Consider the following 26831-nt stretch of genomic DNA (forward strand, 5'->3'; position numbering starts at 1 on the left):
GGCCGCTGCCTTCCTATGGCAGGTTTCAGTGCAGCTGAGTGTTATATCATGATTATGAGCGGTGTGGGCGCTGGGATGCTGTCTGCATCTCATTGATGCAGAATAAAATGGATCAATATACCAGAGGAGGCTGAATCAGGGGGTCTGCGTGTGTGTGCGTGTGTGTGTGTGTGTGTGTGTGTGTGTGTGTGTGTGTGTGGACAGACAGCCTTGGGAGATCAGAGCACACAACTGCTTGCGGCTTCAAGCAGTGTCTCTCTTTCTGTCTCTCGCACACACAGCTGTTTTTCTCTGCATGCACAAGCATGGAGTTTTGATCGGAGCAGCATATTGGTGCAGAAACAGTATAACCACACAGTATATCAGCCTGCCACTGCTTCTGTCTCCCACTTGTGTTGGCTGCAAACTTCATGGAGCCATATTTCTTCAGCGGCGCAGCAGGCAGGCAGCAGTCGGCCTCTCGCTTGCTCTCATTTAAGTGCAGATTTACAAGCTTTTTGTGACAGGAGCTTAGGTGCCTTTTCAGGGTGCGTTGCTGCTAGTTGGGAGGAAGCTGCCTTGTGAATACATCTGTTGTGTCATCCAAAGTGCAGCAAACAGGCTGTCGGCTCTCTGTGTTATGAAATTGAAAAATCGGAGCTCTTTAATAGCTCAGGTGCTTTGTTGGTTTGTTCTCAGAAGAAGGTTTGCTCTTGTTGGAGGGATGTTTTTTATTACCTTTATGCACACAGATGCACGAGCACACACACACACGCATGCACCACTGTTACCCCACAATTACACTAATTTAATGCCCCATTCCCCTCTATTAATCCCGGATTCTGTCCACATTTTTATTCTCGCTTTAAATGAAGGGGCTGCCACATGCTTCACTCCAAACAAAAGGGAGGTTAGATTTATTCTTCATTTGGGGCAGTGTGGGTGGGTGGTGGTGATGGAGGAGGGGTTCATGCATGGGCATAACCCGGCCCCTAAAGGAAGGCCCCCGCTGCCAGCTGCCAGCCATAATTAAGCAGCCCTGCCGTGTCTATCACTGATTATGTTTGACCTGGCTAATAAGGCGAGTGTGTGCCACCTACATGTGGCAGCGGAGCGCCGCAGCCTCCGTCACGGGCTCTGTTGTCCACTTTTAGATGAGGTTATTAGCTTGATGCATTGCTGATGACAAAAAAACCTGTGTGTTGCTAAAACATCAGTTGCCTTGATATTGCAGGGCTCAGAGCGATGCATGATGGGATGGGGCCAAAATTTAACACAACTGCTGTCGTATCTGCAGAATGTCAACTTCAATGTTTGTGTCATTAAAAGAGCATCCAGAAGGATTAGAAGCCAACAGAAGATCTGTGATCTGTCATTTGCAGTGAAAACTTAGTGCAAATGCTTGGACTGAGAAGCGTTGATTCCCACTTAATAAAGATCACTGTCTATCCAAATGGCAATCCCAGGGAGGGATATCCTTCAGTAACTGCCTTTGCCAGCATGTATGGCAACATTGCAGCAATCAGTATAAATTAATAATAAGTGAATCAAAGTGCTAAATTTAATGGAGGCTATGAAAGATTAATACCTGACATTATCCAAGCTGCTGTGCTGTGAGGGGAACCACCCATGCCTGAGGTAAACCAATCACATTTCTATGAATATGGCATTAGACACATTGATGTGATGTGTTTCATCAATGTCAGCCGAGTCTTCAGTACAGCAAGTCTGGATAGAAAGTCCACTGAGTGTGACTGGTCTATTTCTGTCTCTTTTTCCTCCCCCCTCCCTCCCTCCCTCCCTCCTCCATGGGTCTAGAGGCGAGAGATCAGTTCAGGGTGGAGGAGAGCTGGTGTTTGGCCTGAGGGGCCCTTGGACACAGATTCTGTCATTGTCCACAGCTGCCACTCCGCCCCTCCCTTCCTCCCTTTACCCCCTCCGCTCTGTGGCCATCCTCACCTTAAGGGCATCCCCTGCTACCCCGCCTCCCTAATGAAGAGTGACACGCGTCCGGAGGATCTGATCTAGTCTGAGACCGGGCCCTTGCCTCCTCTGTTTTGTCTCCTATTATTGACTGCGGTGGCTCACACTGAGTCGCGGTGATGAGAGCGCCATATACCCAAGAGGCATCGCTCCCAAATCGGAGGGGGAGCTCAAAGGGCAGATGCAATTGTATGGAATCATGAGGACCTAATTGTCTTTATTCATGAGCTGTGTGATTGATATTAGGGGAAAATGAGACACTCTAATTGTGCTCTTATATGAGGAATTTGTGATGGGCCCAGACTCTGGATGCTGTGCGGGTGTGTGTTGTGTATGCATCTGTGGGTGTGTGTGTGTGTGTGTGTGTGTGTGTGTGTGTGTGTGTGTGTGTGTGTGTGTGTGTGTGTGTGTGTGTGTGTGTGTGCGCGCGTGTGTGTGTGTGTGTGTGTGTGTGTGTGTGTGTGTGTGTGTGTGTGTGTGTGTGCACCACTGGGTGAGATATCAAACTGACAACTCCTAAAGGGCATCCATGCAGCGGTCTCCCGACATATCACTTGAAATAATTCATGTTGTCTTGTTGTCCTTTCTGACAGTTTCTTGCCTTTATTGCGTCCAGAGGATCCAGACACAACTTTATCAGAGAGAAATGGATACACAAGCTCTCAGATGAAAAACAGAAAGATGGCAAACACTTTTTCTGCTCTCCTTCAGGCGTGTGTGTGTGCACAGCGGCCAGCCAGGCACATCACGGAAAAGGACTTTAATGCCAAGTAAGTAAAAACACATGAAAGAGGCGTCGCACAGGGAGACACTCACTACAGCAAAACATGTGCATTAGTCCACAGATAAAAATAGTCCCGACAAATGTTCCCTCTTGCTCGAGAACGCTTGACATACTGGCCATCATGAACTGAGCGTTCCAGCCTTGGACCTGCAGTGTACTCATGACAATCTCAAGCAAGGAACCAATCACAGGGTGCGGCTGCGGTGAAACGAGGTGCATCAGTAAAAAATAAGGAAAATAAATGAAATGTAGCTGCTTAAAAACAGTGGCGATGCTTTAATGAAAGCATCAGTTATTCTGAAGCCCTGCCTCTGTATTTCCTCTCATTGTCTCATTGAGTCGTGCTGATGTTTATGAAGTGAATGTGCTGTCGTTGTCTCAGGAGGATCCTCTCTGCAAGGTTAAATAAAGTCAACACACGTCATGCGAGCGTTAATGCAGCCTCTGAGTTTTTCCACCAATCACGTCTGTCCCCGAGCTGACCTGAAACTCCTGTTAAAGTAGGTCCAATGTGTCTCTGCCTGTCCATCTATCCATATACCGACCTATCTGCTCCACACGAGGCATCCTGCTGAGCCATAATTGAAATCCACGAGGGAAAACACCTTGACTGGCTCAGGTAAGCGTAAATTAATGTGTGTGCGTGTTTGTTTATGTGGGCCAGCGTGCACACCCTGAAAGCAGGGTGTGTATGTTTATGCACGTGTGCCTGTGTGCAAGTGTGTGTGTGTGTGTGTGTGTGTGTGTGTGTGTGTGTGTGTGTGCACCCACCAGTGTAATGTGATAAGCTCCAGCAAAGCACATACCTGATGCCATTAAATGCAATTTCCCCTGTGTGTCAGCCCAGCCATTTGTCAGCTGCTAACACTGCACGCTTTATTAAAAACCTCATCCGCTTCAATTAACTGCGCCTGCAAAGCAGTTTAACTCCACTCTAATCCTGTCAAGATGTTTAAACAGGCCTTGCGTACAGTAGGTACATCATTTCAAACCTTGTCAGTGAGTTTTTTAGGTTTTTTTCAGCCCCTTTACTCATCATGTAAAGTTGGGATTCAGCTCAGGGGGGGAGTGGGTTTAGTGTGAGTGTGCAGATTATTGTTTGAGGCGGCTGAGAGTCTCCGTGCTTCAGCCCCTGCAGTGACATAAGCTGTGGAGGGGTGTCATCCTGGAGCTGAAACTCCAGCCCCCTGCACCGCCTCCCACATCTTAAGACAGTAAAAGCACACTCTGGATTACTACAGCAACGTTAAGGTTAGGGATGATCGTGACTAAGGTTGATAAAAAGGTGAAAGTTAATCAAGGGTCTTGGATGGTAGCATCCACATTTTTAAAGACACAGAAAGCTGTGAGGGAGGTGTCGGAGGTACCCTTTGTGTCCGCCTCGCCACATAAAGGATTGATGTTATTATTGGCGATACCACGCGCAGATACTGCATGTGACACCGGGCTGCAGAGGGGAAACAAAAGAAGAAAGTTTGTTGTGAGGAGGTCAGTCCAAACAAAGAGGTCCTAACAGACAGGCAGAGAACAAGACACGGACGGAAAGTGGTTGATATATATACTAACCAGGGAGCTGATTAAGAGGAAGAGGCACAGGTGTGAAGACAGGTGAGGATCAGGTGACTGGGGATTGGTGGGAAAAGGTGAGGGTCACTGCTGGCAGGTGAGGGAATGTGAGAGGAAAGGCTGGTGGCAGGCAAGCAGGCAAAATAACAAGCCTCGACAAACAGGATCCCCTGAACCCAAACCTAATGTTAGCTTTAACCCTCACTCAGTCTTAAGCTGAAGCTTAAACCCGAGTTTTCATTCTCCATGCGTCCACTGAAGAAGAGGAGAGGGAACAAAATGGCCTCTCCGTGCAGAAAATGCTCCCAGTCTGAAGGTTGAACCTGCTTCCCACAAGGATACCACACACACACACTCCTCCGCTTTCTTCCACTCTATCTTACACACACACATTCAAACACACCCTCACACACGCACACTGTCACGCCAGCAGGGAGGTGACGGTTAGCATGGTGCTGTCACCAGGGGATGCTGGGTGGGGTTTGCAGGAAAGGGAGAGGTGTAAATTGGGTGAGCGCTGGGTGCAAAGCCTTGTGAGTGAAGGCTTGGTACTCTTCCTCTCGATGCTTTGTCACTCACTCACACCCCATGAGATACAGGTGGTGGGTAAGGTGAGGATGCAGAGGGGGAGACGCAGTTTGACTCCCTCCTCTGTTCGTGTCAGGACTGTGAACTCCGTTGTGTCTTTCACGCCTGCTCTTTCTTTAACCTTTTACCTTTTTTTTGATGCACTATGAAGCATTTGATTCGATTCCAGAGAAAAGCAAAGAGAGGCGGCGTGAGAGTCCAGGAGGAAGATGGGATTTGGGATTGGGATGCTGTTGACCAGGAGTAAACAGGTTTAGCCCATAATTTCATATCTATCAGCTTGACGTTGATGAAATTTGAAAGTGTAATCAGCGAAACGAAAGCTAAAGGCGAGCAGGTGTGACTTGCCTTTGATCATAACGGAGACCAATTGCAATTAGACCCAAAATGGCTTGACGGCGGTATCAGGGGGCCGCTTGCAGATTATGTATTTTTAATCAGAGTTGTTAGCATCTGTGATGGATGCCCATTTTACTCACACCAGCCTCTGATGGCATACGTCATGTTTGCTAGCTGTGAATTATCACCATGTGTGTGCTGTCCATTAACTGCATGAGGAGGCGCACACACCCCCCCCCACCACCACCACATCGCCTCCACTGCTGTATGCTGAGCTTCTGGGAAGTTGAGAACTTGTCTGTGAGAGCACAAGGTGAGAGCCACACATGGCTTTGACGCTCGCTCTGGAAGGACGGTCAGAGCGTTTGCACAGCAGCCTTTTCCTCCTTTTCTGTTTCCTGCTTCTCACTCGTGTGGAATGAGTGACAGAGACTCCACGTGGAGACTTAAACATGGTCAAACACGCTCCTCTGTATTTTCTCACACCTTGATTATTGCTATTATTATGACAGATTGCTCCCCAGTATCGAGAGACTAAGACATGTTAGACCATTTACAGACTGCACAGAACTCAGCTGTCATTCCTTTAATCAGAAATGAATGGCATGACCGCACCGCACATATTTTAGCATTTTTATGCCGCCTCACACTCTGTTTTTCAGATTGATTTTAAGATTTCATCGATAAAACTAAGATTTGACGGTGACATTGACGCTGATTCCTCGTCTTCTACAAAGCCGCACAGGACATGCACGTGCATAATAGTGCTGAAATTAGAGACCAAACCAGTGAGAAAAGAGTGGAGTTACTATTAATAAAAATAAAGTGACACCTTCACACCTGCTCCAATCCAGAAAAGTATTTAAATCGGCATGAATTAATTTTCTGTTTGCTTTGAAACAGAGGAAACAAGCTGTAAACACACGACTGACACATCATCACCTTTAAGATGGCATTTACGCATCTAGCATGTAGCAACATTAGCATGTTTTAGCTCCATTTTGGTTTCTTAAATGCTCCACTTTGTTCACCAGCTAGCTGCTAACCGTGTCTGCCGCCTGTTTGACGGTGAGCAGGTAGAGCTCAGTAGGTTTATCAGAGCTGCTGCGTGATGAGAAGTTACGGGCTGCAAAACCAAAACAAGACGTGAAAATGCTCCTTATAGCATACATCTCTGTCGGCTCATTTCCATACGCTACACTTTATATCCACATGCTCATCGGATCCACTGTTAACGTAAATATTCTGAGTATAGCAGCTTTAAATTGCAGCTTTCCAGCAGCAGTAAAGCACAACTTATTGCAGTTTACACAGCATAAATATTCCATATTTACAAAGTCTGTGTTTGTCAGTGTGTATGTGTGTGTTTGTGTGTGTGGCCCCTAACTCGACCATGTGCTAACCCCACACAGCTGCAGAGTCCCCTTGAGGGTTTGTCGCACAGGCAACAGAGGAAGGGCGGGGGGGGTAGCATGGACTGAACACTCATTTCCATGCCGCACTGTTCTGGCAAAGACATTGTACACCGCTGTGGATGTGCGTCTCTTGTGCTATTGCTCAATCTTTTTAGGCCTGTCAGTTAGGGTTTTCATCAGACAACTCTCTGGGCGCAGAGGCTGGAAAGCTGATTGTGTACTTCAGTGAGGCAAACGTGTTCTCCGTGTGTGCTAATGCATGAATACAGGAGATAGAGGACGAGACGGGGGGGCCTGCAGAGGGAAATAAGAACAACACAGTCTGATCGCTTTCTTCATGCTGCAAATTAAAGCGACTTGACGCGGCTGAGCTGATTGCACAGGATTGACGATAGCTTCATAAAACTGCTCAAATCAGCTTTCTGGCTACTTCTTCCAGGGTGAAGTCCAGCCTGAAGCAGTAATGGAGAAACCAAGGAGTCTCAGGTTCCTCAAATATCCCTGTCAATCAAACGCCGTTTCCTCTGAGTGCGTTTTCTATCTGTCAAGGGTCATAGAGAGTGAGGATGAGACCCATTCCCTCCCTCCCTCCCCCAGCTCCTCCATCTCCTCCATCTCCGCCCCCCCCTCCTCTCCCGCTCCTCAGAGGTGTATCTCTACCTTGTGCATCACGTCTGGGCATGACCTGTTGCTAGGTAACCCTGGGTCACAGCTGCACACTATGGCAGACCCTTTTTTTTATTTATCAGTGAGTTATGTGGGAGACGGGGGCTGTAATTTATTAGTTTGATATTGGGCGGGCAGCGCAAGTTTGGGATTGTAAAAAGAAGAGACGGCCTATAGCTCATCAAAATGCTTATTCTGATCCCGGGCCTCAGTCTGCTGAAGAGATTCACAACAGAGGGGATCACAACATTATAAATTCATCTGCTTTTTACTAAGAAAATCAAGCATCTCCAACAACAAAGCCAATGGTAATGCACTTTCCATGCTGGTAATTGAACAGATGTGGTCAGAGCTTAGAGGACGGAGAAAGAGGAATTCATCTTAGTGCAGTATGTGACTGATTCATGTCCAAGGATGAAGTGGGTGCAGACAAATAGTATTATCAAGCTTTGTAGTCATGGCCCCCCTGCTAGGAAATTATACAGTTCTGCATCAGACTGATTAAGTTCACACATATCTTGAAATAAAGGATTTTTTGAAAAATAAACGAAAAGCAAAATATGATCCAAGTAGTTCCCTCTGGTTTTCAAGGACTGGTTTGCCATTTTTGTTTGATTGATACCGCACTCGTTTGTCAGTTAAACACAGCGCTCTGTCCAAAGCTAATGCTAAGCTATCGGCTATTTCGACACACACAGGCATTCATGGTTCCCAGAGGGTCGATCTTAAGGACTTTGCTGATCCTCTATTCAACTAGTTCAACAACAACTATGTGAAAAGATGAGGCATTACAAGCTGATGGTTTGTAATGGTCCACTTCCTGTCTCCTGAGTGGGCGTGGTCACCTCCACCCTCCATCTCTTTTTAGCACTGCTTTACATCACACATCAAAACAACACATCACAGCGACGTGTGGCCTAAAGGAAAAGACTGAAGAGCTGCATCTCTGATCGCACCTGCTAAACATCAGCAACATCACTTGGCGCTGCCATCGTGAGCGTGTTAGCATGCTGACGTTAGCACACAGTTCAAAGCACCACTGTGCCTCAGTGCAGCCTCGCAGAGCTGCTAGCATGACTGCAGACTGTAGAGTGTGACAGATTTTTTTCAGCACGAGCAAGTGGAATAAAATATTTAACTGTTATTCAGAAATGTTTCTATTTTTTCTGTAGAAGATCGTTGCATTTTGAATTTTAATGCTTTTGTTGAATCTATGTACCCAGCTCCCATTCATGGTTTCTAACAGGTTTTTCATAGTGTGGCCAGTTATGGACGATGTTCAGCCTTTAGGAATAGCATGTAGACTATTGCATAAATTTAAGATTTAATAGGAATTATGGTAAATGTTTCTACAGAGTCTGATTTGGAAGTATTTAAAATGATTTGTTGTTGGAAGACGATAAAATAAGACAGTTTAAATGAATGCATAATTATTGTTTCTTGGAGGAATTGAACAGAAATGTCAGGAATACAGGAAGTGCACCCACTATTTATACTGCCTCTATATCACAAAATCCTAAAATGAGGTTGCCAAGTGTTGGACAGACTGCTTCCATCTGAAAGTTTTTACAGTTTTTGCAACACTTCAGTGTGATTTTAATTTGTGATGCATCTGCTGCTGTTGACTCAGCCTCACTTCTTCCTCCTTGCCCTGATGAAGGCTCACCATTGCATCCCAGGTCTCGCCCACAACACTTTCGTTAAATTCTTCTCCCTAATGTGCATGTGATGAATATTTTTCAGATGCTTCCTCGAGGCCATATCTGATCAAAACAAATGCACCTGCACTTTTTTTTCCTTTCTTGCAACTGCAACTCCCCCAGGATGGGTAAAAATTGACTCCCTGGCTTCCTCCACCAGGCAATTACGTGCCATCTGTTCCCATCTTGGTTGTTCCAGCTCGTTTTGTTTCTGCGATTGTTCATCTAATATCATAGGCCTGAAAGTGTTAGAGAGGGATGGAGGGGTGGGGGTGGCAGCAGAGAGAGGGGGACACAAAAATGAGGAGTGGCATGAAGAGGAATTAATCGAATCTAACAGCACAACCAGATCTTCCCCTCTGAAAGGAGATAGTCCCACTAGAATGAGGACCATTACCATATTCATCACCTAATATTGCCTGCTGTATGCAAAGTGGAAGAGAAGAGTGCAATATGACTTTCTTGACCGCCTTTCTAATTCTGTCCGAGAAAGCTCGCAGACTTCTTTTTAATTGTTTGTTTGCAACAAGTCCACTTATACCTGCTTCGCTGTGATGCTGCCATTTGTTCGGGAGTGGCAATAATAAGCCATTAACTTCCCTGTCACAGATCGCACTGATATTTATATATACACACATTTATATATATAAATATATATATATGGTTGTTATGCTGCCATGCTGAATCACATTATTGTTTTGTTACAGTAACTATTGGGCCCATTACTCTCTGCCACACACACAGGCTGGAAGCAGCGTGCAGATTTAATTGCAGTGATGTTGCAGGCGAGGCGAGCAGCTGGATTGGAGAGTTTTAACAGTGATATCAATAACGGAGCGACACCTTAGGCCGATATAATTTTCCATCTCTCCTGACAGAGCGGAAGATAGAAATAATCAGTCACAACACCAGCCAGGCAGCCTGTAGGACCTCGTGTGACATCCAACAACACTGATGGCTCCGGACCCATCTGTGTCCAGGGGGCAACGCTCTGTGTGTGCGTGTGTGTGTGCATGTGTGTGTGTGTGTGTGTGTGTGTGTGTGTGTGTGTGTGTGTGTGTGTGTGTGTGTGTGTGTGTGTGTGAGGATAATTGGTGAGAAGATGTTGGATCCGATAAGACGAGTGAAAGAGAGAAATCTGTTACACTGCTTGAAGGCTTGTACAGTAGATACCCAGAATGACTTATCAGTGGCCTTTATGTGAGCTCAGCAGTAGGTTAGGGACATTTTTACTCAACACTTGCTTTTAAAAGTCACAAATTAAATCAAATTAACTATCTTGCCATGTTTCGGGGGTGAGATTAGAGGCATTCAGATAGCAGAAGATGAAGATTAGCAGCTATGAGAACATTCTTCTTTCACACAGTGTTAAAACAACATCTCACTACTGTGTGAGGAGGAAAACTGCCCAGCGGCAGCTTGGTTTTCACCTGCCGTACCCGATCAGAGCTTACATGGTCCCTGAACGCAGCTGAAGATCGACAGTAAGATGCTGAACACACAGAGCTTTGACATCAGTCGTGAAACCTGCAGATTTGCATCACAAACACTGATTTAAATGAATTTGTTTCACGTTTATTTTTGCCCCAGAGCTTCCACCCTGCACAGATTTTAAAATGTGAATGGAACGGCACAAGCCAGCATATGAAGGTAGATATGTCTGATTTTCTAATTGGGACCAAACTTTGTTTAAAAATCTGTTTTGAGCGTTCAGACAGATTCCTGCTAAACTACAGCTGAGCGAATATCACCTGCAGTACATACAAGTCAGCCAACAGCAACAATTCATGCAACCTGAAATTTACTGGTGTAACATTATTTCAATTTAAAAAGTCATTTCTCTCATTAATTTGCATTTAAATGTGTGACGTGATGTCTTTCTGCACATCAAACCACTTAAAGTTATGGTTCCTGCTTTTATTGCAGGATTCAGGTTTTTTAGAGCCAGTACAACATAAAACTTACAATCAAGGACTTGTTATACTTGTTGTAATATATAATCTCTTATTTAAAGCCCATTTGATTTGAGAGAGAACAATGCATTAACTGCACGGATTGTGCTCGTTTTGAAGCTTTGTATTTGCTGACATCTAGTGGCCAAAGACTGAAAAGTAGTTAAACTATGTCAATGTAAAAAGACTGGAGAACAAGTGGTTTTTCACCAGCAGGCAGCATATGAAGTAATGTGTAATATATTAATGTATATCCAACATATTAAGAAGAAAGTCAAAAGTAAGAACTCATTTTATCTGGTGCCACTTCTCCTATTTTTAGATTCAAATTTCAGATTTACATTTGTCGGCTGAATTTCAGAATTTGAATTCTGAAGTTTAATGTCCCTTTTCTGGAAGTAATTATTCATAGATAATATTTGCACAAATATCCAAAATATTAAAGATTAAGTTTGTAAAGCTACCTTTATTTGATGGTGGTGTCAGTTTTTCCATTTTCGGGTGCAAAGTAATGTTTGTGAAGCACCAAAACAAACAGCCTCCGTCTGCTTTTAGACTCAAAGTCCACATCAGAAATATCACCAGACTCAATTCCTCAGATGAAATCCCAAGATGTCCTCTTGCGTTATTCGTTTAACCTTTTACGCTTCAAGGCTCTGAATGCCTCTCTACAGAATCTGAGAACAGTCAACCTGCCATCACTCCCAAAACTGACACCTGAAGTAAAGTTTGTTCACGTCTATATATTCAATCAATGCATACAAAGTTTATCGTGTTCAAGTCAAAGATGAATTTGTTTTGCTCTGAGTCATATAAGACAGTCACCTGTGCAGAATGAAAAGAAAGAGGGAGGGATGAGGGGTGAGACGGGGGAGTAACACAGAGAGGTGGAGGGAGGAAGAGCTGGAGGCTGCAGGACAGAGCAGACAGAGCAGCGGAGGAAGAAGCACACACCTGGAGTTCAGGTAGGTCTTAACTTCTTTTTTAAAGTGTTAATTTTGTTTGTGCATGCGTGTGATTTTTTTTTGCATCTTAAAATCTGAATAAAAGCCTAAAATAATTAGGAATTAAACTGTCTGGGGCAGTTTGCCACCTGCAGACGAATTCTTTCTTTAACTGACTGATGTAGCTTTCATTGAAGAGGCCTTTACCTGCGAGCTTTGTCTCTGTGGCTCGCGCTGAATGGCTCCATTGTTTGCCTTCGTTACGCTGGAATGCTCCTGAACATCCTGCATAATCCTCTCAATTATGAATGGTATCATTTATTCTATAGTCTCAGCACCTCAGCAAAGGCCGTCCGGTAACTTAGCAACGAGTGCTGCTCATTCAACATTGAAGTGATGTAACGTGAGGAGACCCAGCGGCCTCACTCCTGGAGAGTGACAGGGATTTGTTATTGACACATAACCTGCATTCGCCTTCATTCCAATAAACAGATTGATCGCTCGTTACCTTTTTACCTGTGCATGAAGTGTTTCCACATCGAGCTTGTACCCGACGTTATGTTTTCCATAATCCCGGGCTCCTTTCTCCTTCAGTAAAAGTCCCCGAGCCACATGCAGCAAATGTCACCCATAGATAAAATCTTAAACATCTTTTTAAAACATGGGAAACAGATTTTATCCTTTGACACTGTGAGGTCGCATGTTTCCAGGGGGACCTTATTCATGCAGAGGAAAACTGACACCTCACCCTTTCATCCTTGCAAAAGCCTTGTTGTTTTGCTCCGGGGGTGGGGGGGGGGGGGGGGGGGGGGGGGGGGGGGGGGGGCTTAGGTCTCTCTAACTAGGTCTACACTGTTAACATATACACGCTGGTACCTACAATTCACAACTCAGAATATGATCCATTTTGCATGGTCATAAAGACTCGGTAAGAAAAAAGAGTGAGCTGACCCCTTTCCTGGCACTCTGTCACATACCTTGTGTTGGTGTTGAAAGACAGAGCTCAGTTTCAGTGCCTTGAGCAGATAAGCGCTGCTGTTTCCCCCTGAAGTAACAATGAGAGTCTGTTCTTCATTCGGAAGCAACTATTTGAGACCTTTGAGGTTTCATGATGACTGACATTAAGAGAAGTGACCTGACAGACAAAGACTCGCGAGCCCCTCTGCTGCAACTTGTATGACCACTCAATTATCGTATAATGGCAGAAATAGTTGATTAAATTGTGTAATTTAGATTACTCTGGTGATTGACGGCAAAATCTAATTTAGAGCATTCATGGTTAAAGTGAGCAGTGGCTGCCAGCAGCGTTGACGTCTGAATACAGCGTCGACCTCAGGGAAACAGGACAGCGGTTACCTGAGAGCACTTTAGAGTCTCGTGAGAAACTGAATATTGTGTGGGACGGATAAAGTTGCAACGAAAGGGCGCCTGTGTCCCAGTTTTAAAACAGAAATGTACACAAGTCCTCACAGGGTTTCTGTGATACACCTGAGTCAACAGGTGCATTTGCAAAACATGACAGGTTGAATATTTCGGTGAGGAAATGACTGATGTTCTGAACTGAGAACTCTGTATCGCCTACAATCCTGAGTTTTGTGTCAGATTTACTTTTTAAATGTTGTAATTTTTGACTTGGGTGTTTTTAATGCCATGGTAACTACATGGTTTGATGATAATTTTTCCTTTTGATTTTGCAGACACATACTGAAAACACAGTGAAAAGCGAAACCCCATTTCCCATGAGGACTGTTAAAGTCTGCCCTCAACGATGTTAATGCGATCTCATTCAGAGAGAAGAGCCCTGCTTGGGTTTTCAGCCCTGCTGACACACAGCACTCCAAAACAGAGAGATGAGACCTCTCCACCTCCCCAATCCTTCACTCCTCGGGAGTCCATCTTTGCTCCAGTATCTCTCATGTCACCACCTCCCTGGGTGACTCAGGCCCTTTCCAACCTGGAGCAAGGAGAACGAGAGCTGCAGAGCCTCAGGGAGCGACAGCAGGCTGAGGTGGAGGAGGTGAACCGTGAGCTGGACAACGCTGTGATTGAAGCTCAGAGAGAGGAGCGTCGGCTTCTTGAGAAGGTTGAGCAGGAGCACAGAGAAGCCCAGCGGCACCTTAGTCAGGTGAAGAGGGAGAATGCTGCAGCGGCACGAGTTGTGCAGTCGCTTGTTGATCAGCAACTTCGAAAAATTGGACAACTGAAAGAGCAGATACAGAGATGGGGAAGTACTGCTGGTGGATCCAACAAAAATCAGCTCCAAAGAGGAGTGGCAGAGGTCACACAACCTTGGGAAATCTCTCTAACCCTGAAAAGGGTCAGTTTCTCACCAAGCCCTGGGTCAACAACCTTCAGCTTAGGGGAAGTCAATGTCCGTGAGCAAGGTATGACCTACCCAATTGGTGTCTGCGGTGTCCAAGGACAAAAGTGTGCCTTGCACTCAGGAGATGCAGCATTTTCAAACATTACCCCTCTTGAAATTAGAAAAGAACCACAAACAAGCAGAGCTGGGCAAAGGTGCAGTCCAGAGGAGAGCAATAAGGCAAACAGTGGGAGCATGCGTGTTGTCCGGAAACTACGTCTGTCAAGCTCTACAGAGAATGAGGACGATCGTAAATCACCCACCTTAAAGTCCCCCCCACCAAGACATCGTGGTGTATCAGAGTCATCGCAAGAGGAGGAAGTGGAGTCTGTGTGTTCGGACACACAGGGGCAAGACCTTTTCCTTGCAATCCCACCGGTGTCCAGTCAAGGAGAATCTGAAGGTGATGAATCTGATGGCAGACAAAATGGAGCAAAGAGGCGCTCCACACTGAAGGGAAAGAGGAAGCAAAAGGCCCTGGTCTTGGTCTCATGTGAAGAGCCATCCTGCCCTCCTGAAGAAAGAGATGAAAAATGCAGTGATGTGGCAATGTCTCCAAAGACAAAGCACAAAGGATCACAATCCAGGCACAGTGTTGTAGATATTTCCCCCAGACATCATCCACCTTCTCAACACACCCTACCCAAGAAAAAGAGCTCAAATGAATCTTCGATGGACAGTGGAAGCCCTCCATCCCCAGTGGACAGTGAGGATTCCTGTTACACCTATACTGTGAATACTCCAGTCAATGGATCCCTCAAGCAAGAGCACTGCCGCTCATTGTCCACTGCTGACCTCTCTGGCAAACTTCAGCCTTTGATTAACAAGGGTGAGCGTAGAAAGGTCAACAGAATGCGTCTTGCCTCTGAGCCTTCAACTCTTGAGCAAAGCCAAGGAAATGGCACAGAATCTGACAGGAACACCATGAGTTCTGATGAACGACCATCAAGGTCCCAGACTCGTGTTTCACAGGGTTTAAACCGTGTCAGCAGGTCTCTGTCCATGTCAGCAATTGAAGGAGACAAATTACACCAAGTCAAGGAATCACAGCAATACAGCAAGAAAGAGAGAGTAGTGCCAGCTTTGGAGGAACTGGAGGAAGAGGGTGGTTCGACTGCACTTGACTCAGCTTATCTGGTCAAACAGTTTGGAAAACAAGGATCAGGGCGCACAGATTTCAACCTACCAAGCGGCGTCCATGCAGCTGTCAAAGGGCAGCTATTTGTGGTGGATTGTGGAAACGCCCGCATTCAGGTGACTGATCTCCAGAAGAACGTTGTGCAGCAGGTGTCTCCTTCGGGATCAGAAAGGTCTTCCCGCATCTGCAACTACTTTGATGTGGCTGTGAACTCAAAGGGCCTCATCGCCCTGACCTGTGCTGCTGAACGAGCTGTGCTGGTGTTCAGCCGTCATGGACGCCTCCTGCAAACATTTGGAGGCACAATGATTGGTTCCAACACTGAAGAGCTGGACGCTCCAAGAGGGGTGACTGTTACTCGTCAAGATGAGTTCTTGGTTGCTGACATCAAGCGTGGCTCCCTAACTTCCCTGAAGCTTGATCCTAAAACTGGGGCTAGACTGGAGCGCACAGTGGTGACCGGGTACCACAGACCCTACCTGGTGGCAGCCTGTCTCACCACTGGGCTGATTGCACTATCCGAACGAGGAAATGAGACTGGACGTGTCCCCTGCATCCGGGTCCTGGAGCCTGGCTGGAACACTATCCGAATCCTGGGCGTGTGCTCTGGCCTGGGGCCTGTTCTGACCTGCCCCTGGGGGCTCTGTATCGACAGCGATGGAGATGTCCTGGTGGCGGACTGGGGCAAGCAGCACCACCGTGTTCTTCTCTACCCATCCACAGGAGTGGGCTGGCCCCTAGTGAGTGAGAACCTGAACAGCCCAAGGGGCCTTGCATTGCTCCCTGATGGCCACGTGGTTGTGTCAGCATGGTTTTGTCATCAGTGCTACAGTCTGGTCTCCCTGTTTTCCCAAAAATATCTGTATTACCAGAAAGTCTGTCATCAGACAAAGAGAACTTGCTGACCCTGATCCAGCAAACACAAAGCTTCAAACATAGTTAGATGTTGTAAATTGTTGACCAGACAGATCAATAATGTAAAACGAAATCCACATCGCAAGGCAAAGTAACGCTTCTCCTTTTCACCTCCTCTCAAAGCAGAGAGGAGGTGTCTCAAGACAGCTACTGACTGTGCAGAACGTCACTTGAGATAGAAAATATCGCAAAATGAGCAAATTGTAATGTGAAGATGATCATGCCAAAGCCTCATTTTGCAACAGCAGAAACTCCAACACCCTTCCAATGCAAACACACACGACACACACACAGTTTCCTAACATGTCCACCCACACACACGTCCAGGTATAACAGCGCAGGTTCAGCTCCTGCACAGCTACAGCGAGACTCACATCAGAGGACTTCAGCATGGAGCTGTTCGCCAAAACCCTGCTTCTGTGCTCAGTGCTTGCCCTCACTAATGGAGCACCTGCGTGAGTATTAATGAACCTCTTCATCACGTACTGAATAACTCTCAAAAGGTCAGAATGCGCTTGTCCTGATCCTCAAATCCTCCACTGCTAACACCATGTGCATGTTCCAAGAAATTTTAAAGAGTTTTTCAAAGCCTTTGTGTGCTTGTGCTGACCGTTTATTTAGGCTAAGAAACTGATATGTGCTTATATGCATATTTGCTATAAAATTTTGTCTGTTCTGTAAAATAGAAATGTGTTAAAAATAGAATATAATGCAAACAAAGATGTACTATAACAATTTTTGAAGCTGAACTTTGTGGTTTTGTTGCATTGGATTACATTTAACTGTAAGGTGTTCCCATTATTTTGTCCACCCTCTGTAACTGATTTGGATCATTCCTGCTGTTCTGTATGCACTCTCATCAGTTTAAACAGTGCAGTGCAAACACCCAAGTCAGCCTTCAGTCATTTCGTAACCGACTTTGTAAACTGTTGTTAACAAAGTTCATCTGTTCGATTGATTGAGCAAACACAAAGAGTGCATAGTCATCGTATCACCTTGATGGTGTGCCACTGATTGAGCCCCAGTTGTCATGGCTCAAGGATTGTGGACATGAAATGTAACTGCAGAAAAATGATTTTATCTCCTACAGGCACCAACACGACGCAGCAGTAGATGGTGAGTTTTTGATAAACGTATTAAATTCAGAAGCTTTCTCATTAGTTTCTCATCGGTCACAGAAATGAGCCATTCCTCTGCAGGCTGTCTGTCTAATAATGCACATTTTTTTGTATTTACCATTATTTCAAGTGCATTAATGCACATTAATGTTCCTATTTTTAACCCTGAAATACAGATGGACATGCTCATGCTGCTCTGCCAGACCGCTGTGAAGGTCTTGAGTTTGATGCCATCACTCCAGACGAGAAAGGGGACACCTACTTCTTCAAAGGTATGAGTCTCTTTCACATGAGGTTTGGATATCCTAAATGTTGTTAAATTTACTGCAGTGTAAAGAAACTACTCTCATATTTTCCTTTCAGGCCCCCACTTGTGGAAGGGTTACCACGGTCCAGCTCAGCTCTCCAATGAGTCCTTCAAGGAGCTTGATGACATCCATCATATCGGCCACGTTGACGCTGCCTTCCGCATGCACAACGCAGACAACCCAGACGACCACGATCACATCTATTTCTTCCTGGTAGGACGCAGAGATGCTTTCAACTGTGATCAGATCCTGCTATAGATTAAAACAGAGCGGCAGAGCAATACCTGCTGCTGACCTCCTTCTGATCTAATCTCCAGGATGACAAGGTGTTCAGCTATTATAATCACACTCTGGAAGACGGGTATCCAAAACAGATCCAGGAGGACTTCCCAGGAGTTCCCTCTCACCTGGATGCAGCGGTGGAGTGTCCCAAAGGAGAGTGCACGGCCGACTCGGTCCTCTTCTTCAAGGGTATTTCAGCATTCACTGCAAAAATATACAGCTCAATAAATCAAGACTGTAATTAAGAAATAAGGGAATGAGGTGAAGAGAGATTCATTTTCCACTACAACAGTGGGTTATCTCAGTATTATACAGGTAATGTTGCCCCCTAGTGGACGACATGAGCTGCAGCAGGAGAAAGTTTGCAAGTAGCTTTGAAGTGGGTAAAATAATATTTGCAAGCTTTTGTTTGTCGTGTTTGTAACTAACTTTCACACACAAATTGCATGAATTTATTAGTGATTTATCTGATGTGTCCAAATGCTGCATGCCAACAGTGCATCTATCAAGCAGTAAGGATTTAAGCATATCAATCCATTTCCCCCCACAGGACACGATGTTCACATTTATGACATTACCACAAAGGCAGTGAAGACCAAGACGTGGTCCCACCTGCCTGCCTGCACCTCTGCTTTACGCTGGCTGGAGCACTACTACTGTTTCCACGGACACAGCTTCACCAGGTTCAACCCGGTATCCGGAGAGGTGAACGGTACCTACCCAAAGGACGCCCGCAATTACTTCATGAGATGCGCCAACTTTGGTGAGTTCACCGAGAGCAGTCAGATGTGCTTCAGATCTTACAGTTGCATTATTCATTTTATTGATTCTGATAAATCTTCTGTATTTGACTGCAGGTCATGGAGGGAATTCAAAAGTCCCCAAATGCAGTGATGTCAAATTAGACGCCGTCACTACTGATGATACAGGCAAAACTTATTTCTTTGCAGGTAAAGTGGAAAAAAAGTTGTCTTTAAAGAAAAAGTTTAACTTTTATAACATTTTGGGAAATACAGTGTTCATTTTCTTTCAGAGTGTTAAATTATGAAGAAACTAGAGCCAGGAAGCGATTAGCTTAGCATTGCATAAAGATGCTAGAGAAACTGGCAAGGCGAGCTGTCTCCACCTGCTTCCAGTCTTTATGCTAAGCTAAGCTAACTGCCTGCAGGCTCGAGCTAAATGGCGTCTTTAATTCACATGCATGAGAGCTATCAATCATCTGATTTAACTCCTCATAAAAAAGGTGAATAAGTAAATCTCCCAGTATGTGAAACGACTCCTTTGGATTTTATTGTCTGTCTTTCGAGTTTGTTGTAAAGCTTTCACTAATCTGCTCAGGCCCCATGTACATGCGTCTGGACACCCGTCGTGACGGCCTTCACGCCTTCCCGATCACCAGGGCATGGAAGGAGGTGGCCAGCGGAGTGGACGCTGTCTTCTCCTACACTGACAAAATCTACTTGATTAAGGTAGACCTCCCTCCAGCTGACATTAGAAACAATGAGCCGTGTTGAAGTTGAAACTAAACGCTCCTGCTCTGCCAAACAACTGCAGAGTGATCAGGTGTACATCTACAAAGGACCTGCTCATTACACCCTGGTTGAAGGTTACCCTAAAAGCCTGAAGGAGGAACTCGGCATTGAAGGACACGTGGACGCTGCTTTTGTCTGTCCCAATGAACACATGGTTCATATAATCCAAGGTAAGGTTACAGAGTGCTTTATTTTGGGTTTGACCAGGCGAGTGATTCACAAACATCTTTAAACGTGTTTCTTCCAACAGGAGACAGGATTCGGGATGTTGACCTAACCGCCACGCCCAGGGTCGTGACCCAAGAGATCCCCCTGCCCTTGTCTGGCATTGATGCTGGTCTGTGCGGCATAAACGGAATTGATTTGTTCAAGGGCTCACAGTATTACCAATACGAGAGCGCCATGACACTGGCTATGAGCAGAATCCTCCCTATGGCTAAAAATATCACCTCAGCACTGATGGGATGTCAGGATTAGGAACCAGATATGAGAGAATATTTCACATTAATCTGATCCGACCAATAAAGAGCAAGAGCACCTGACAGTGACAGCCAAACGCACAGTGGTTCAGTCCGGATGAAAGAGCGTTAACCACAGGAATAAACCACTAAAAGAACATGTAGATCAGGCAGTCATTGGATTTTTTCTTTGATGAATAAAAAGTGGACATCTGGAGCTATTGTGTTCATTTCAGTGATTCGAAAGTCGATTTCTATTGGTTCACTGCATGTGAAACATCTGACAAACTGAGCAAACGAAGAGCTAACGTTTTAAAAGTAATGCAGTTGTTTGGCCACTAGAGGACCTACTGCACAAATGAATGTGTTACACTAGAAATAATGAGAGAATCAGATTAACTATCACACATCAACAGCATTAACAGAGTCTTAATAGAGATTTAATGCAACTCCATCTTAATAACATGAAGAAGCATGACTCATTGAAAAGTTTCCAGAACACCAAAGTGGCTGTTTTAAGCAGGATGTTTGCACCCTGATGGGACACGTCCCTTGATGTGACACTAAAGGGGCACTTAAGTGGTCTAAATGCCTCTTTTGTAAACACAAGTGCCCTCCAGGAGCCCTCCGGTTAGCTTAAGTGCTGCTCCAGTGTGAAAAACAGGCTTTGAAAATGAACCCTGATCAAACACAGTCTGTGGACGGCACAGATCTGCACGAGGAGAGGCGAATGTGCTCATATGTCACATTTCATGGTCAAAAGTAGGACAAGAAACAACTCCTCTGGCACGCTGAGCAGCATGGGAGTCGAAGGCAGCTCCACCATGTTCAGCTTTGACTCTACAAACAGCCAGCAATGCACAACCGTTTCCAACCATTTCTGTGGTTTTATTTGCAGCATTTCCTTCTTTTGCTAAACATTTTACAAGAAGCAATAAACAGCAAACTGCTGGAGAGATCCACACAGTCTGACCGCTCAGAGCAACTGGCTGTTCGCCTCCTGAGTTTTAAGGATTTCCTGCAACGAGTTTCAGGTGCAGAAGCTAAGTAGAAGGTCTCCACGCAGGTGTGAAGCTCTGCATCGTTGGCCTCAATTTAGAGAGCCTGCCGGTGGCCGAGCTTTATTTCTTGTGAGACAAAGGCCAGATCAGAGCTGTGAAAAACCAGCTTGAGTCTGAGAGGTTTCCCTCAAACATCAAGGTCGACCCTGGAGGCAGTGATGCTGCTTGAAACATAAGAGGCTTCAGAGACGTGACAGCGGGGAGAGAAACACTTGTCCAGCTGAGCCACAAAAGAAAAAATAAGAACATTTATTGATGCTCTTGGAAATAAAACACAGTCAAACATTTTCTTGGTCTGATTTGACAAATGAACATTCAGGAATGAGGCAAACGTGGTGTTTGGGCTGCGGCTCTGTGGTTGATTGCTTTATTCTTAGCTTTTCATTGCCATCATCTGCATGTCTGTCCCCGTGCTTCCTCTTTAGATTCTGTGGAGCTTCACTTAAATTTTCATTTCAAAGTTCACTGTAGGTTAAGCAGCTGCAGCATCAAAGCCAAAGTCTCAAAAATGTGGTTATTTCATGGAAGAGTCCTGGTGTCTGTGTGTCAGTACAACATACAGTAAATGTACAGTGTAAACAGACAGTCCACGCTCATGTTGGACCATATGGACACGTACGCAGCAGCCTGCAAGAGTCCAGAGGTCGGGACGGCATTAGCAGGCATTCAAGGCCTTTTCACTCCCTGGAGAGTTTTTGTTCAGCCAAAATCCCTGGGACTTTCAGCAGGCATAAAGGAAGTGCTGGCCTCAGCACAGCTTCATGGACGAGGCCACGAGGACACACACACACACACACACACACACACACACACACACACACACATCGGAACACACATGCATGTCCACATAGAAATACCAGCGCACATACACACATGCATAGCAGACAGTACGGGCTGTTTTCATTGCACACTCACACACATACTCTCTCTCTCTCTCACACACACACACACACACACACACACACACACACACACACACACACACACACACACACACACACACACACACACAAACACACACACACACACACACACACACATACACATACACACACACCGTGCTACCAGCTATCAAGTAATACAAAGTAAAATAAAGAGCGCGTGTCCTAAAATCTCAGCAGCGGTTTTAAGATGTTATTTCCAGTTGACATAACTGACTCCAGGTCAGAGACTCTGGTGGCTCGTAGGGACAAAGTTTGAGTTCATCAGAAACAGATTTCTTGCTGAGATGTTGAATTGTGTCTCATTTTAGTGGCACCTGGAGTTCAGTCAGTTCAGACTGTGAATGCTAAATGTTTTCGCAGGATTTCATCCAGCTCTTGGTTTAATAGCTCAACAGTTCAGTGTCCCTGCAGGGACAAATGCACTGTTTCCACATGCAAAGGTCACTTTAGACAAAAAATAGATAAAAGCTTCTCTTGACACACGTGAAAGTGTGAAACCAGTGTCTGCATGACACCGTGCTACATCACCACGAGCTTTAACGCTAACGCTCGGCCTGCATGTCACCAGTTAAAGATCCGTCAGATAACATGAAGGAGCAGGTGAGTCCAAATATAGCCGACTTTTATTTGTGTTCAGATGTTTATTCTGGAAAAGTCTGGCCTCTAACATGACCTTAAACTCTGATCCTGAGGTGGGGTGAGCTAACGATATGCTAACTTTTGGACGAATCATTGCGTATCTACTGCAGGTAAGCGCGTTCAGCAGCCATGTTAACATCAGCGGCCTCCATCCCTCACAATTCTGCTCCACCATGCAAGCGGGACAGGTCTGCTACACCGACATTCAGATTCAGCACCCAAAAATAAAGACTGACCATGACAGCGAACGGTTACGGTACAAAAAGTTTATTCAGTAACAGTTCTGTAAACATCTGAGGTAAATGAACATTTACATCAACATGTTCTTTAACAAAAGGTCCAGACGCAAGGCACTTCTCTTCAAAGACAGTCATTGTACAACGGGAGTCAAAGCAGGGGGAGTCTGCGCCCCTGCTGGTGGGGGCGCCATGAAAGTCCCGTCACACAGCCTGGTTTCCACGGCGGGATTTTGGTTTCAAGGCACTTCCACGGTGTAAAAACAGGAGTAGCCAAAAGTCTCAATCCATATTCAGGACAGAAAAAACATCACTTTAGATTCATTTCTTGTCCAAGTCTAATTCGAAAGTGTTATTTCCATAAATAAACAAAAATATGTTAAAACTCCTCCAAGGACACCCTTTTCTTCTCAATTTGTAGTACTTCATATCCTCATAACATGGTCTCTAACTACTGAACTGTGCAAATCTTTCTCTACATATCAAGAACAGCTGGAACAACAAGGCCATGAAAAACAGGTCAGCAATAGAAATAAGTCAAATGAAGCTTGTTTCAACAATATTTTAGAGACAGAGCTCGACATTATGTCTTCTTTAGATCGCAGATTCACGCGGGGCTGGGAAAGAGATCTCGTGGTTGGAGCCGTGATTGTTGGGGTGAGGGCTGAGGAAGAGCCGAGCTCTTCGTCATTTATCACAAGTATCTTTGGTTTGTTGAGTATCTTTGGTTAAATCCTACACATCACAGCGAATAACAGACAACGTGCTTCAGCTGCCACTGAGTGCTGAAGCTGTTTATTGGCACGTGATCAGAGACAGGTAGACGTTCAACAGTCAGCAAACAGTCAGCACAGACTCAGCCTGATGATCCTACCTGCAGAAAGTTTGTACGAAACTAAAAAGTCAATTGAAGTACCTTTTACTGCATCTTCCTTCTCGTTTGTTACCTCATGTTTCTAGAAGTTAAGGGTTGCATTCATGACAAGTTGGAAATTGTACGTTCAAGCTACAGCTGCTTTACTGTAAACGAAGCCTGAATCACAAACTTCATGTTCATCACAGCGCGAGTGAAGGGCAGACGCACACTGATCAAACGTCACAGACTTCTTCTGAAGGCACAGGTGGGACAGAGGCTGCATCGCGTCCACCGACAGGAAACCACCTTTGTAAAATGCATGAAGAGGATCTTTAGTGGATGAGTTCAAGGAATCGTTTGACAATTTGCTTTCTCGCTGAGAGGTAGATGAGAGGATCGATCCACTGACTGTGAGGCTGCAGCCAGGAGAGCGTTAGCGTCGCTAAGCATGCAGGCTGGAAGCAAGCGGGACCAGAGAGCCCGGCTGTCCGAAATGTAAGAAAAATCAACCCAACCCAAGAAAGTGAATGTACTTCTAATCATTAAAACACTGAGAATGCAGCAACGAGCAGCAATTAACAACACTGACGATTAACATAAAGAGGTTAGCATCTGTGCTTATGTGAGCTAACTCCATTTACTGGGCCGATTACAAACAAGTTCCAAGTTGCCATGAATGCAGACGATTTATCTGAACATGATGTGACTCTCTCAGAGTCCAGCTGTGACGACAGATCTCCTGCAGCCTGACAGTCCCAGGACAACGTCCCGGGTTATTTACCTGATCGTAAAACACACCTGGACAGAGCTAAGACAAGACAGGTAAGACCATTTTATCAAACTACAAAAACAACATTTTGTTTTTTATCCAAATGGAAACAGACCTTTGCTCACGTTCACGTGGTTTTCGTGGTTATTGTGGTGTTGAAATGCTGATTCTGGCTCTTCTTCTAGTCGTTTTCGAGTATCTTAAGTTTAATCAACTAACGCTTTGCTCAGAGACAAACACAAAGATGAACAAACCCAAAACGCCGTTGGCCCCAAACCACTACGAGGGGACATTTTTCATTCCTGAATGTTGGATTAAACATGAATAATCTGATAAATTAAAGCTGTTGGGAAGTTGCTATAAGGCAACAAACTTATATTTGCCGTTTTCTTTTTTCTTTTTGGCAGGAATTAATGAGGAAAACAGGAAAAATGAACGTTCCTCTGCGGGATGTCTGTTAGGAAGCGACAGAGAAATAATATTTATCACTTTTTTGGATCGTATTGCTTTCTTTTTTTCAAAAAAAATCTACAAGCTACTGTAGAAGCTACAGCTATTCTAGAAAATGAACTTCGAGTCCTCCGACACAGAGCGGCGAGGAGACCTCCACTGTTCTGTAACACACTGCAAACACAAGCATCAGAGAGAAAGTCTTCTGCTTTTCTGCTCTGTTCAAGCTGCAAAAATGAAAACTGCTCGGTGTAGCTGAAGCCCTCGATCACGGATTCTGTTTAAAAACCGCCTCAACTCTCCCAACATTGGATTTTTGCATAAAGTGACCTGTGGGGCCAATGTCAGAAAACCTAAAGCACCTTTCCAGGTAAACGTCGCGATAAATTGCAGCTTGAGCAGAAGCGAGCTTCTTTTAAAATGTAGGTAGTTCTGTGTAGCATCCTGTGGTGCCTATCCTTACTATTAGTCGTCATATATTTACATATTTATACTTTGTATAGTTTACCCTGATGTAACTGCAGAGATGTGATTCTGTAAACACTGAAACAGACTCGGGTACCTCGACACACACGCAGCCTGTGGAGCCTAAGGACTGTGTCTCAGGGTGGGACTGCGTCGCTGCTCTCCTCAGCTCGTCCGCTCCGTCCTAACATCAGCGCGTCCCTCTCGTCATTGAATCTACGGGCCGGGTGAGAGCAGCGCACACGGGCGGACAGACGCCACACGACTCACGGACCGCTCAGCTCCATCATCACGTCACGAGAAGAAATAAAAAGGAAGAAACAAAAGTGCAAACCTCTCCTCTGATGTCTCCCAGCAAAGAATTAAAAGGTGAAAAGAATATAGCACTGCTGCCTCTACGCTCCCAAACTCATTAGTTAGTCCAATCATCATCATCATCACCATCATCATCATCATCATCATTATAACCTTCCTTATTTGTATCTGTGCTCGCTCTATATATGTTTGTGTGTGTGTGTGTGTGTGTGTGTGTGTGTAAGTGTGTGTTTGTCATCCCCATTTCATGGGTCGATGCGCCTCCACTGTTCGACTTGCAGAGAAAAGTGAGAGAATGGCCAGAGCAGTGAGTGACGGCCATGTTGGCCACGCGGCTCAGACTGCGTCGCCTGAAGTCGTCAAACTGTCCAAAACTACGTTAATTCATGTTGTCGCTGGGAGATCGATCCCACCGCTGTGTCTGTAGGCTCAGTACGGGTTACATCCATTAGCTTAGCTTAGCTTAGCTTAGCATAAAGACAGGAGGCAGGGGGAAACAGCTAGCTTCACTCAAGCTCAAACCTTAGATTATCATCACATTTTAGGGGATTTCAGATTGAACTACGGTCGACTTTATTCCATGTCTTCAAGCTGCTACTGAAAACCATCTCAATGACAGTTTTCTGAGTGTTTTAAGCGTGTGACGGTGTCCCTCCTGCCTTTTCTGTTCAATGTAGTGTATTTTGTTGGTGCTGTTAAATGAGAGGATTGTCAGCGGTGATCGCTGGCGTGCACATCCGTGTCTCCTCTGCTCTCTGAGGTGCTGCAGATGTGTTGTTAGGACAGCTCTGCACAGCCCCGAGGAGCTGAAGGCTTACAGGTTACTGATGTGCAGACAGCGTCGGCGTGGTGCCGTCAGTGTAATCTGGCCAAACTCTTTCCTGGTTCCTGATTCTGAGATTAAAATAAGCAGCCAGCTCCAGCACGTCTTCCTAGCAGGCGTGTCTTTGGCTGGAGGGCGTGCGTGCGTGTGTTTGATGCTGTTGTGCATGTGTGCATGTGTGGGTTTTCTATGTGTTCACAGCATGTGTGCATGGTGGTGTAATGTGTGAGTGTGTGTGTTTTAG

General features: G+C 45.4%; 1 protein-coding gene across 1 annotated transcript; it reads left to right on the plus strand.

The window, feature by feature from the left end:
* The first annotated feature begins 16721 nt into the window (after positions 1 to 16721).
* hpxb (hemopexin b) lies at positions 16722 to 20048 on the plus strand. Its single transcript, XM_070994041.1, has 10 exons — positions 16722 to 16786; positions 17422 to 17447; positions 17626 to 17721; positions 17813 to 17970; positions 18075 to 18228; positions 18590 to 18802; positions 18897 to 18989; positions 19378 to 19508; positions 19594 to 19741; positions 19822 to 20048. Exons 1-10 carry the CDS (start codon positions 16722 to 16724, stop codon positions 20046 to 20048), a joined length of 1311 nt encoding a protein of 436 aa, XP_070850142.1.
* Positions 20049 to 26831: the final 6783 nt, after the last annotated feature.

The sequence above is a fragment of the Chaetodon trifascialis genome, chromosome 24, assembly GCF_039877785.1.
Source record: "Chaetodon trifascialis isolate fChaTrf1 chromosome 24, fChaTrf1.hap1, whole genome shotgun sequence".
NCBI lineage: Eukaryota > Metazoa > Chordata > Actinopteri > Chaetodontiformes > Chaetodontidae > Chaetodon > Chaetodon trifascialis.